The sequence below is a fragment of the Cyprinus carpio genome, chromosome B4, assembly GCF_018340385.1.
Source record: "Cyprinus carpio isolate SPL01 chromosome B4, ASM1834038v1, whole genome shotgun sequence".
Taxonomy (NCBI): Eukaryota; Metazoa; Chordata; class Actinopteri; order Cypriniformes; family Cyprinidae; genus Cyprinus; species Cyprinus carpio.
In genome coordinates this window covers 7259868-7273028 of record NC_056600.1, presented here as the reverse complement: position 1 = coordinate 7273028, position 13161 = coordinate 7259868, and the positions used below count along the sequence as shown (strand labels likewise).

Below are 13161 nucleotides of genomic sequence, written 5' to 3'. Positions count from 1 at the left end.
AGATTAATATTACAAATTTATTTGAAGCTATTGGTTTTATCTATCTATCTATCTATCTATCTATCTATCTATCTATCTATCTATCTATCTATCTATCTATCTATCTATCTATCTATCTATCTATCATCTATCTATATTTTACTCAGTAGATCAATATTCAGTTATGGTCGATAATAAGGCTTCAATAAAAATAAAATCCTATAAAATAGGCCAATTTATAACAAGTAAACAAAACAAAGCAGTGATTTATTTACTTTTCTTGTAGTCAAATATTTTTTCCTAGGCTATTCATTAAGAGTATAATCCCTATAGACATCTGCATATATTACCTAAAAAATATAAAAGGCTTCTTTCTAAACTTTCAACACTAAATATAGTACGTAAAGTTTGGGATATTTTACGTATTGATTTGCTGACTCGAGAACTGTTCGGACCGATTCAGTTCGACTCGTGAACAATTGTTCGGACTGGTTTGTAAACAGGTTGAATGTAAATTAAAAAGATTCGACTCAAAAGAATGATTCATTCACGAATCGGACATCGTTACTTTGAGAATAAATTGAATGTTGCCAATCGGGATATTTTCTCCACTCCCTGTTCGCTAAAAAAACCTGTAATGTTACTCGTGTCACCTGCCTAACAGGTCTGCGGAATTACATTGTTTCCTTTTACGTGAATTCATATGTAGACTACATTATAAACAGTGTCCACAGCACTGTTTACAAGATATAGGTCAGTAGAGGAAGGAGAAAAGCAAAACTAGCCAAAAACCTGCCTGTTTGTCCACGTTACTAAATAGCTCTCAGTTCCTTTAAATAGCCTACAGCAAAGAAACCCGATCTTGGGAGTTTTCTCTCAGAAAAAAAGAGACATGGCCCTTTAAATGTTAAGCCGAACCCCTTCTATGCAGAAGTGAGTGACGTTGTTTACCTGTCGGCAGGTAGATTCGGGTGTTACTGCGGGAGAGGCTGATGATGCATATTTTCAAAAGGAGTTTTAACATTTTTACAGAGACAGAAGTTGGATTATAGTACATTCGTAATAGATACCTATTGGATTTATAGTTTTGAAATCTGCGGTGCCTATTTTATCAGCGCTTCGCGAGACTGATTTGCATAAATCCTGAAAGGTTTTTGCCACAACATACGGGAATTCTCGAACAGGTGCCTGAAGGGGAAGTACAGTGGCTAAAAAGTGTCCATCTGGATGAGATGCGATGGGAAAATCATCGACATGACAGAAAATTGTGTTTGATGACCTCACTTCACCATCCGATGTTATAGTAAGAATTTATTTGATTTGATTATTATCACATGCTCAGAAATTTCATTATGAATTAATTAAATGCTTTTTGATGCACTTCTGTCCCTCAGAAATAGGATTGTGACATAAAGCACTTAAACAATACAGTATAGTAAAGGTATCAAGTAGTAATATAATGCTACTGAATGATTATCTTATTTGCTTAGTAATGTCATCAAATAATATTATGATATTACCATGGTATTTGTCCAAGAAATTAAGGTGTAACCATTGTTCTTGTCCAAAAATGGTATTGTCATGGTATGGGTGGTATAACCGTGGTGTATGTCCAAAAATAGGCGAATACCATGGTACTGTGTCCAAAAACATGCTATAACCAATTTAAATGTCCAAAACATACTATTATCTTTATATGTGTCCAGAAATATGGTGGTATGTCCAAAAATAACCAGAAAAACATGGTCATTTCATGACACCATGTCCAACACATATATTAAAACCATATACTTTTATGTAAATATTGATTTATTACTTTTATGTTTACCTTTTTGTTAACGTAAACGTTTTATTTACACTTTTCAGTGCCTACTATTCAGGAAATAAGTAGACTTTTCAAACAGGATGGCATTAAAGCGTTCGTCTTCCATGAAGACCCAGCTGGTCGATGCCATCCAGCTTCAGGAAGTGGAGCTGGAGGAGGAGATCAACACCCGTAGCAGTAATAACACTCCTGCCGAAGCTGCTGAGGCCAAAGGTGAAGAACAAACCAACAAAACAACTAACACAAAGCACTTGTGTTTATACTGCTCTGCTTGTGAGCAGCCACGTAGCATTCAATCATCTCAATCATCTTTTTGACCTCTGTGCCCAAACAGAACCGAAATGCTACACCGTGGAGGAGGCTGTGGAGACCATCGGCTTTGGACGCTTCCATATATTGCTTTTTGTCATCATGGGTAGTGCCAATGTAAGAAAAGTGCATCTCTCTAATTCATTAACCAGCATACTGTGTTTTTACTGTTTACACATTTCATGGCTGATGTGCTGTATGTGTAGATAGTGGAGGCAATGGAGATCATGTTGTTGGCTGTGGTTTCTCCTGAGATCCGCTGCGAATGGCGTCTGGAGGATTGGCAGGTGGCCCTGGTCTCCACGGTGAGGAGCTCGTCCAATCAGAGCCCTTTATTTTGTTTTCGCTCTAAAGTTTAACAGGAATGGAATGTTGAAGTGCGAGATGCGCACATGTGACTGTCTGACCAGTTTGGTTGATCTTTTGTATCATTTTGAAGGTGAATTTCATGTTAAAAACTAATTTCTGTCCCAGATTTCTATGCAAACTGAGAGAAATTGTTGTGTAAAATGCATGCACACATTTTTTCTATACACTTTTTTCTATAAAATGTAGAAATAATCAGTTACAGCCTTATTTTGTTTGTGTATGTGTATGATTTTAGATGGTGTTTCTCGGTTTCATGGTCTTTGGGGTCCTCTGTGGCTATGTTGCTGACAAATATGGACGTTGGAAGGTCAGGCGATGTTTCATTTGACGCATAAGTGCTAGAGTGTGCATTTTGGGTAAATTGTTGAAATAGATTTGTTTTTGTGCACAGGTGGTGTTTGGAGGCTTTATATGGGCATCATATTTTTCTCTGCTCACTTCATTCTCTCCATCGTATGGCTGGTTCATCTTTCTACGCTGTATGGTGGGCTGCGGTGTCGCGGGAACATCTCAAGGGTGAGATTGCGCAAATATTTTCTCATAATTTCCATATGTACAGACCTGGACAGTTATGGAAACTAATTAAATCTTTGAAGTCATATACATTTATACATGTATATACAGTTTTGGCTTTTTGCTAGACTTGTAAGGCATAGAAATTTGATGTGTGAGCGAATTGTCCTTTTTATTTTAAATTAACTGGTTCACAAACTGTTTTACAAATAGATTTGAATGATTCATAAGTGATATTTTTTAAACCTTAATCCAGTAATAAACTGGGAATTTCATGGAAATTCATTGATCACAAACTGTGTCAGCCTTGATTTTCTAGTATGCGTAATAACTAGAGTAGAGTAGTGATTAGTGATTAGTAACTGTGATTCAAATACATTCAATTATTCTCCAAATCCTTTGTTATTATCTTTCTAAAGGTTTGTCTTGAAGACTGAATTCATCCCGGCCAAATACAGAGCGTTTCTGCTGCCTCTTGCCTCAGTGAGTGTAAAATGTAAAGTTACAGTATGTTTGACCTTCACCTAGGAAACCTTCAATACTGACCCTACCTGTGATTGGTTGACAGATCTTCTGGATGCTGGGATCTATGCTTATTATTATTCTCGGTATGACGGTGGTGCCCACGATGGGTTGGCGCTGGATGATCCGTTTTTCTATCATCCCCAGCATCATTCTCATTGGACTCTTCATGGTGAGTTTTGTATAAATGGTGCTGAAACATGCTGAGGGAAATGGAAGTAGATGTTTGTCTTTGACTCACTTTCGCACTCTTTTCCTTTTTTAGTTTATTCCCGAGTCTGCACGGTTCCAGGTCTCAGCAGGGAACATACAAGGAGCCATGTCTACCCTTAACTGGATCGCAAAGATGAATGGCGCCACCTTACCTGAAGGAGAACTACGGGAACCTGAAGTGGTGAGTATGAGAAGTTCCTTTTTCTTTATCTGTGTCTTTTATGACTCTAACAGTTACAGTTAAGCAATAAGCAAAAGTAAATAAAATATAAATCATTTTATATTGCTTAATATCATTTTCAGCAATATTTAGATTATAAGGACAAAAACTATAAACCAATAATTAATTGTTTTCAAATTATGATAACTTTTAAATGACCAATATAAAAATTGTAAATAAATTACAAATTAAAAATGTGAATTTAGGCATCACAGCATAATAATGTAGTATGGAAATTTTGCCCGAGATCGCATTTTAATGTTTAATGATCACATTTTTAAGACGAGAAAGGTCATTTAAATCCAAAAATAGTGAAAATGACCATGCACAATTAAATATACAAAATTTACAGATAAATAAAAAATATCAACCAATAACCAATATGGTAACGATATATTGTACATTATTTAAAAAATATAGACAGACCCATATCCTACACACATATTTACTTCTTTATGTAATGTGTAATAATGAAGCCTGATTTCAAAATATATAAATAGTTTGAGACAGTAAGTTTGTATTTTTTCAATGGTTAAGAAGTGTCTTGCAGTGAAAAAAGGCACTAATCTCTCTATCTAACAGATCTAATGATCATCTTTGCATTTATATGAGTGAGTGTAAACGCACTTGAGTTCAACTAACAGGACTGTTTGTATTCAGACAGAAAGAGGAAATGCTGTCACTCTGATCAGCCCGGCTTTTAGAAGAACATCACTTTTGCTGTGGTACTCATGGTAATGTCTAACACACTTCCCTTTGGTTTGTTTGTTTGGTGTTGTGTGTGTGAAATAAGCAGATATACTTGCTTGGTTACTATGCTAGGTGTGTGACGCATTGCATTGTTCATCCACAGGTTTGTGGCCTCCTTCTCTTATTATGGCTCGGTTCTGAGCAGTTCTGAGTTATTGGAGAAGAATCTTCTGTGCATGACAGACGCTGATCCAGAGCACCAGATCAAACACAACCAGGAGGAGGCACTGTGTTACTGTATCCCATTCAACATGGCTGATTACCAGACTCTCCTCATCAGCTGTCTGGGCGAGGTGGCACGTGAGTGACCTTTGACCTCTCACTCAACCTATTTTCACACACTCAGCTTAGTCGAATGTTAAAAGTTGATGTATGTTCTCCATGTGTTTCCTCTGCAGTCATACCCCTCAATATTGGCTTGTTAAATATATTTGGGCGGAAGCCCAGTATGGTCATACTTCTGGTGCTGTCGGCGATTTTCTTCATGCTTGTTAATATCTGTACAACAATGTGAGTATATGGTTCATGTGTTCTGTAAAATGATTTCAAATGCTTTTCATCGGGGGTTATTATTGTTAACTAAAACTAGAACCATAAAAAACATTTTTGTTATTTAAAATAAACGTTTTATATTTATATATATATATATGTATATATATATATATATATATATATATATATATATATATATTATATATATATATATATATATATATATATATATATATATACATACAATTTATATTTAAATGAAAAACAGAAGATATAAATATAAAATATATATAAATATTTAAAAATAAATACTAGTTCAAAATATATTAAAAGCTGTAATATATTAATGATACTAAAATGACACTGTGCTTCACTAGTCCCACTTTACATCACAATTTATTTTATTGCGTTTTTATGCAATTCTGTGTGCACTTAATGTTGAATTATATGTAATTACCTGCTTGTAACTACATAATGCTTTTATTATTGCTGTAGTAATTAATTATTGTGCCATATGTGTTTAGATACTATTAGTGTTCATTACGTTCAATACAAAAACTCAGAGTTGTGTATGTCTAGATTGTGTCTTTAAAAAATAAAAATTGCTTTACATATTGTATGTATACTATAAACAGTGTACATAAACTATACTGAAGATATAATAAAAGTAGTACGGTAGTATGCTAGTATGCACATAGTCATTTACTCACGCTAATGGTGTTCATTTTGTGGCCCTCCTGTGAACACATGTTAGAAGTGCTGCTGAAGTAAAAAACAGCTAAAAAATGTTTTTCTCCCTCTGCAGGTTTGGTTTCACTGTACTGCTCTTCCTTCTCCGCTCTGTGGTTTCCATGAATTTTAATGCGGTCTATATTTACACAGCAGAGGTAAGACCCGATATACAGTATAAACACTCCACTTACACTTAATGGAAGAGTTCACTACAAAATTGAAATTGTCACGATTGGTGTTTGTGTACAGGTTTATCCCACGGCTGTGCGCTCACTTGGAATGGGCTTTTGCACATCCTTCAGTCGAGTTGGAGGAATGATCGCACCTTTTATTGCACAGGTGCTTTATGTGTTTTACTTTGCATATGTGTTGTGTGTACATAAAGATTTGTGTTCAAATGTGTGCTCAACACATTTGATTTACACAAAGATAACAATGTGTTTGCGTGTGTCATAGGTGTTAATGTCTAAGTCTGTAATTCTGGCCCTGTCACCGTTCGCCACAGCATGTGTGATTTGTGCGGTGGGAGTGGCATTTTTGCCCATTGAGACCAGAGGACGTGCATTACTGGTAAGCATCATCATATTTTCTCCTACATTTCTCAAAACAGATTTTAACTGAGGTCAAATTGAAAGTTTAGCATCTTGACATTTTGCTTTGTTCCTCTATTTCAGCAAGATGCCTGAAATACGCCTGATGGAAATGAAGGACAATTGCACTTTGTAACAAAACATGATCTCATATTAAAGCTGGAACAATTTTCTATGAATTTTAATGTTGCCTGTTTTGCGTTTTCATGAATAATTTAGCAAAATCTGTTAAAACACTATTTCCTGTGTTGACATGTTTTGAATTGAGCCCCATCAAAACCACAATTTTGTTTTGTTATTATTTTGGAGTACACTATAGCAGAGAGATTCGTTTAGGGCATAATTTTGTCTTGTCAAAAATATCATTTATGTTTAGTAAATATAAAAAGTAAAGTAATACTTTTATAATTTTTAGATTAGGCCTAAAACAAAAATGTAAACATTTTATATGCTAATAGAAGCATATCCTATAAGCATAACAAAACCAAAGTTGTCCATTTAAAAACCTAAACTCCTGTAATAACGTCGTAATAAGTGGCTAAGCTATTGAAATACAATGTTGGGTATTATTCCTGCATCAGTTATTCATTACCCGTGTATTGTTTACGCAATCGTCATGTTTAGTTTCGTTAATGACTATTTTCGTGCATAATTTAGTTTACAACATGAACGCCATGTTATTTAAATTGAAGGGCCCTCTTTTCTTGAACCAGAGCGACAGGAAACCATTCCCTGTTGTTTCTTCAGGGATGGCCCTCAATTATCCCTCAAACAGAGGAACGATTTTCTGAATGACTGACTGAAATTATGAATTTCTCTTTAATCTAAAATACAATAACAGCCACTTGAGGGAGACATTACGCTGTTTTTCTGTTCGGCAGGGATTAAGACAGTCAAAAGTGTGGCAGTTTATGTTAATGTTCTCCAGATCAGTGTTTCCTCCACCTCTCTTCTCTTACCCTCCCTCATCTGTGCTGTGTAATCTCTTTAAGAAGTCTCTGTCCCGGGACAAATCAGATTAGATTTAGGGCTGCTTTCTGTAACACTCCCAACAGCAACCACCAGCGGATCCTCTGCAATACTGAATAATGAATTTGCACGATTAACATACTCTGCCTGCAATATGGGAACCATCTACTACAGAATGTATGTGACATAGAGATGCATGTGTGTGTCCTGAAAGACAGTGTTTGTATTTGTTGCCTGTTTGAAAGCGTGTGTGTAGAGGAGTCAGCAGGTGCCTGGTAGCTCCTTCCTCTGACCTTGGATACAGAGAGATGGGGAGAGAAAGAGGACAGTGTGTGTGTGTGGTGTGTGTGTGAAGCGGTGGAGCTAATTCCTGCACTGCAGCTGTGTATATGATACCAGAGTTAATGTGGCACCAACAGCTCTAGATCCACTTGGGAACTTGCCAGAGAAAAACAGAGCGAGAGACGAGGAAGGAAAGCATGTCAGGGACGTGTACACACCGCAGAGAATCAGCACGGTAAATCTCACTTGCATTGAATGTATTTGTGTGTGTGCATGTGTCAGTCTGGTGCAGCAGTGTTGATGCTTTGTGACAGGATCTTAAGGAACCTATATTAATTCAGATGCTCGATAGGATGTGGAAAGAGGTGAAAAAGCATATGACTGCAGCTGCTGGATGGTCATTCTTGGTGCATGCTTACATGGTAACACTCTGTATACTCAGTGAATGACTGTATAGTTTCATTAATATGTGCAAATGCCCATATACAGTAGTTTCACAGTGCAATCAATGTCTGAATGGCTGACTAGAGGAAAAACTGTGATCGATCCTCTTTCTGCAGCACTTGCCTTGTGTTCTGTAATCCTCTGCTCTCAAACTGCACAGCAGTCAATCACTGAGACATTTGAGAGAAGAGAGGGGGAGGAAAGGATATTGATACAGGTAAATAATTTTTATGGTGATGCTTTAGGGTTTTGCCCTCCATTTACACGAGGATCATGTGTGAATGACCTCCAGTAAAACCAAGGGAGTTTTCGTTTTGAGAGTAACTTGTTCTTCTTCTTCTTACACACAGTTTCCATGAACTACTTGTGAGCATTGTCTTTGCTTAAAAGAACAGATCATGCCAAAATTTGTAAAATTACAATACTTTCATCATTTACATGCCCTCAAACCTGTTTCACTTTCTTTCTTCCGTAGAGCACAAAATGAGACGTTTAGCAGAATTTTTATGCTGTTCTTTTCTGTACAATGTAAATGAATGGATGACCAGGGTCTGTCAAACTACAGAAATTAAAAATTGTAGGGGTGGGGTAAAATTCGATTCACATATAAATCATTAAATGTATTAATATTTATTAGGTTACCATTAGCGGTTCCGTATACATGTCATTTCCTTTCCAAACACGGCATTCGGATTTGGGCACATTCATAATGGGAAGTGTAAAATACCTTTGATTTATTAGGAAGTGAATAGTTAACAGGACACACTGATTTCTTGAGTGAGGACTACCCATACTACAGACTGGTGCATTTTTGTATCAAAATACTGGTGTGTTTGATGTCCAGTGTGCACAAAATATTTAATGAAAAATTGTGCATTGTGATTAAAAATCGTGAATTGATTTTTAATCGAATCATGACCCCAAGAATCGATATGAATTTAATCGTGAGGTAACAAAAGATTCTCAAAGTAGTACAAATGTCAAAAATAGCTTTGTGTGAGGAACCGACTGAAATTTAATTGAAATGATTTTCTTCTAAACTCTCAAAACTCAAATTTGTACAATTATATTTGTGTGCATATTGAAATGTGGCAGAAATGAGGTGTGAGGAAGATTATTTTATGAACATTAGGAATAACAAATGTACAAGTTGCTCTGTTCCAAGCTAAAATAGCTATTATGTGGCCTTAGTAAACTTAGAATAAAATACATTTATGATCCTTTTATGGTGGTTTTTGTTATTCTTGGAATGTGACAGCTCCTAGTCACCATTCAATTTTGATGACAGACTTCTCATTTCATCAAGTTAAGAGAAAGATTAGTTTGACAGTCACCCTGTCTCTCCATAATCCCCCTCTTTCTCCTAGTGGGTTGCTTTGCCATGAGTTAATACCAGGCTGACCCCATCTTCAAAGGTCCTAAACTTTAGACACTTATGTCAATATCTGCTTTAATTCATTTGAACAATCTAAGCACGCTTGCTGTATCATATTCTATCATAAAGACAAGACACAGATGTGCACAGATTATACTGTCATCAATTTTAAAGACAAGTTAGTGCAAGAAGGGGAAGAAATCAGCCATTAAAAGGATTTGGACACCAAAATCAAACTTAATTAGACTGTTTATCATTACATATAGTCATGAGATATCAAATCAGGCATCATCTGCAAGCTCATATAATGAGTCATTCTTATGTGGGCACTTAGAGGTCTAACTTTTCATCTGTGCTGAACTGCACGGCTGAGTAAAAGTGCTGAGTGAATTGAGTCAATGCAGTTGCTGTAATCTTTTGTAATATGCGTAATGAAGTGGTTTACTGTCTGGTGTTTATTGCTGACTCTGTGGAGCACTGTAAACCCCACCCCTTTTACTCAACAGCCAATCAGAATGATCAGTGGAGTCAGTGCAGGAGCCACACACCACCCCAAACACATTTTGATTACCTGTCTATCTATCTATCTATCTATCTATCTATCTATCTATCTATCTATGTATCTATCTATCTATCTATCTATCTGCCTACCTACTCTATCTATCTATCTATCTATCTATCTATTGACCAAAGCTTTGAATTTTTTGGAAAGCATCAACTAGATAATCACTTTGAAGCTTATATTATATCTATATTAAATAATTATTACTAATTTTAACTATATAGTGTATTTATTAATATAGTATAATAAGTATTTTTGGAAAGCATCAACTAGATAATCACTTTCTATAATTATATTTTCTTTACTATCACGTTTAGCAATTATAAAAGTTATTGAGTTTTCATAGTATAATAAATACTTTAGTATAATAAATACTTATTACTAATCATTTATTATACTAAATATAGGAAAGGCAATTCAATTAACTTAATTTCTATATAAATATATTGTCTTGTAAAAATATGTCTTATATAAGCAGTGACACATTGAGTGTCACTGAGTTGAGGAGCTAATAAGAAGACGTGTGTCTGAGTGGAACATGATGTGCAGATGGATAGTGAGAAATAAGAATGTGGCAGAACTTTTGCTGACGCATCGACCTTACAACCTATCTATGTGAATTGCTTTCCTTTTTATCTCCATCTAAATGATCTCATGTTCATCTCTTCCCCATATGTCCAAAATCACACTGCAATCACTGGAAATAATTTCTCTTCCTCAGATGTCCTGTGTCTGGTGCCTTCTGGAGGTGAGCTGACTCCTGTGCAGGTCACTGGGGTCGTGTGAGCAGCAGGAATATGTGGGACGGCCAGTCTGAGGCGTGTCAGGCGCACGCCCTGTTCGATGCCTTAGTGCAGGCCGCCACATGCAGGGAGACCCTCAGGGCCTTCCAGGAGCTGTGTAAAGAGCTGAAGCTTCATCCCGGCGGTCAGCCGCAGTTCTACCACGCTCTGAGGAGCAGACTGCACGACTGGAAGGCCAAAGCACTATGGGCCAAACTGGATAAAAGAGCCAGCCAAAGAGAGTACATGAGAGGCCATGCTTGCACCAGCACCACGGTACATAGAGTCCCCCACAGTGCATTGCAGGAGAGAGTTGTCTTTACTAGTGCACTGACAGCTGTTTCACATGCTGTGTGTTTTGTTGTGTTTTCAGTGTCTGATCATAGGTGCAGGTCCATGTGGATTGCGGACGGCTATAGAGCTGCGATTTCTGGGTGCCAGGGTGGTTCTGGTGGAAAAGCGAGATGCTTTCTCACGGAACAATGTTCTTCATCTTTGGCCCTTCACCATCCAGGACCTCCGTGGTTTGGGGGCCAAAAAGTTCTACGGGAAGTTCTGTGCTGGAGCCATAGACCATATTAGTGAGTAAATGTGAACCTGAGATCAAAACTGAGTTGAATGCACATTTGTGGTTTTAATGTATGCAATTTATCAGTGCAAATTATTCCAAAGGAAAAAAGAACTGCTCCACCTCTGAAACAACTTCCTTTCCAAGTGACATCTTTAAGGCCATGCAGGCTACTGGCCAATTATTATTTTTCACAGTCCAATCAATTCCCAACCTACTTTTTCTCATTATTCATCCTTTTTTTATTCTATCCTATCCTTTTTTTCCTCTTAAAGGTGGCCTTGTTATAGATTTTTTTTTAATTTATCAGTATTGGTTCATACTTGATATTTGAATTCGTATGAAATGTGCATTTCCTCTGTTCTTTTTTTTACATCTACAATTTACTTTACATTTACCATTTAATATAAAAAAATGTAGATTTAAAGTGGATTTATATAATGTATGGTTTATATTTTATGTATTAAGTTAATGTAGTCTGAAGCAATTCTAATTTTCATACTGTACATTATCATGTTGTGATAACTATATTTTTGTAGTATTTAAAATAATTTATTTTTAATTTATTCAGACTAAAGACCTAGCACTTTCCATCTTTTAATTATTAATTTTACTCATGTATTTCATAATTTTAGCGAGTTTTATGATTCAAAGTCTGTAAATATAAAATATATGTTGAAAACTAGTTAATACCTTAATATGCAGTTTTGCTTTATCAGTTTAATCTTATTTTAAGGATGTCAAGGTTTTATATATATGTACATATTTATCCGTAAATGTTACATTACTAGAGTAAAATGGATTTGAATGGCATCTAATGCTTATTAAGACTATTTAAATCCTATTTTCATGTTAATTTGATTTTATCAACATCTATGCATGTGCAGGTATTCGTCAGCTGCAGCTGATGCTTTTGAAGGTCGCCTTGTTATTGGGAGTTGAGGTTCATGTGAATGTGGAGTTCAAACATTTAGTGGAACCTCCAGAGGACCAGGAGAAACGTAAGAATGTAATCAAATACACTTTCACCCTAATTTTATCTGCAAAAGTATTTGTCAGTTTTCACGTTTGTCCTGTTCAGGTGTTGGCTGGCGAGCAGAGGTCCATCCCAGCTCTCATCCAGTCAGTCAGCTGGAGTTTGATGTGGTTATTGGAGCAGACGGTAGAAGAAACACTTTACCAGGTATCTGCAAAAACACATGGTCTCGAGCCTGTTGTGATCACAGATTATCCAATCAGAAATGCAACAAACAGATGCTTCAGTTGGTGATTGGTCATGATAACAGTGTCTTCCTGGTTTCACACCATTTCGTAACTTTAGTTCCCTAGTTTCCTGCTGATTTACTATGGCCTTCCTTTTTTCTCTCTCACAAAGTCGCAAAAACCCAAAAACGTGTTGTGTACAATTTGTTCTGTAATTTGTTTTTCATTGAGGAAATGATGATACTCATATTTTGGTTAATTAATGGCACAAGCATATCCATGTTTTTCATACATTGCAATGTACATTATAATGTTTTCATGTCTAAATTCACTTGATTGATCTTTATTTTTATATAAAAAATAAAAACATATAAAAATAGTATAGAATTTTAATTTGCCATTATTTTGACCATAACATCATATAGTAATTATCAAGTTTTTGGTATCCTTTGTTTTAAAGAA

At 36.0% G+C, this 13161-nt stretch overlaps 2 protein-coding genes across 3 annotated transcripts; both read left to right on the top strand.

The window, feature by feature from the left end:
• The first annotated feature begins 732 nt into the window (after positions 1-732).
• On the top strand, positions 733-6757 carry LOC109082952 (SVOP-like). The gene is made up of 16 exons (XM_019097786.2): positions 733-1282; positions 1846-2017; positions 2130-2230; positions 2320-2418; positions 2718-2789; positions 2874-2998; positions 3415-3478; positions 3564-3689; positions 3783-3911; positions 4611-4684; positions 4804-5000; positions 5099-5210; positions 5998-6079; positions 6174-6263; positions 6381-6494; positions 6599-6757. The coding sequence occupies exons 2-16, from the start codon at positions 1885-1887 to the stop codon at positions 6608-6610; spliced, it is 1530 nt and encodes a 509-aa protein (XP_018953331.1). The 5' UTR covers positions 733-1282; positions 1846-1884; the 3' UTR covers positions 6611-6757.
• A 184-nt stretch (positions 6758-6941) lies between these two features.
• On the top strand, positions 6942-12826 carry LOC109107606 (protein-methionine sulfoxide oxidase mical3b-like). 2 transcript variants are annotated; one of them, XM_042721803.1, is made up of 6 exons: positions 6942-8000; positions 8326-8426; positions 10868-11204; positions 11302-11509; positions 12384-12497; positions 12578-12826. In XM_042721803.1, exons 3-6 carry the CDS (start codon positions 10944-10946, stop codon positions 12823-12825), a joined length of 831 nt encoding a protein of 276 aa, XP_042577737.1. In that variant the 5' UTR covers positions 6942-8000; positions 8326-8426; positions 10868-10943; the 3' UTR covers position 12826. The 2 variants fall into 2 exon arrangements, with proteins under 2 accessions (XP_042577737.1, XP_042577736.1); XM_042721802.1 differs by lacking the exon at positions 8326-8426.
• Positions 12827-13161: the final 335 nt, after the last annotated feature.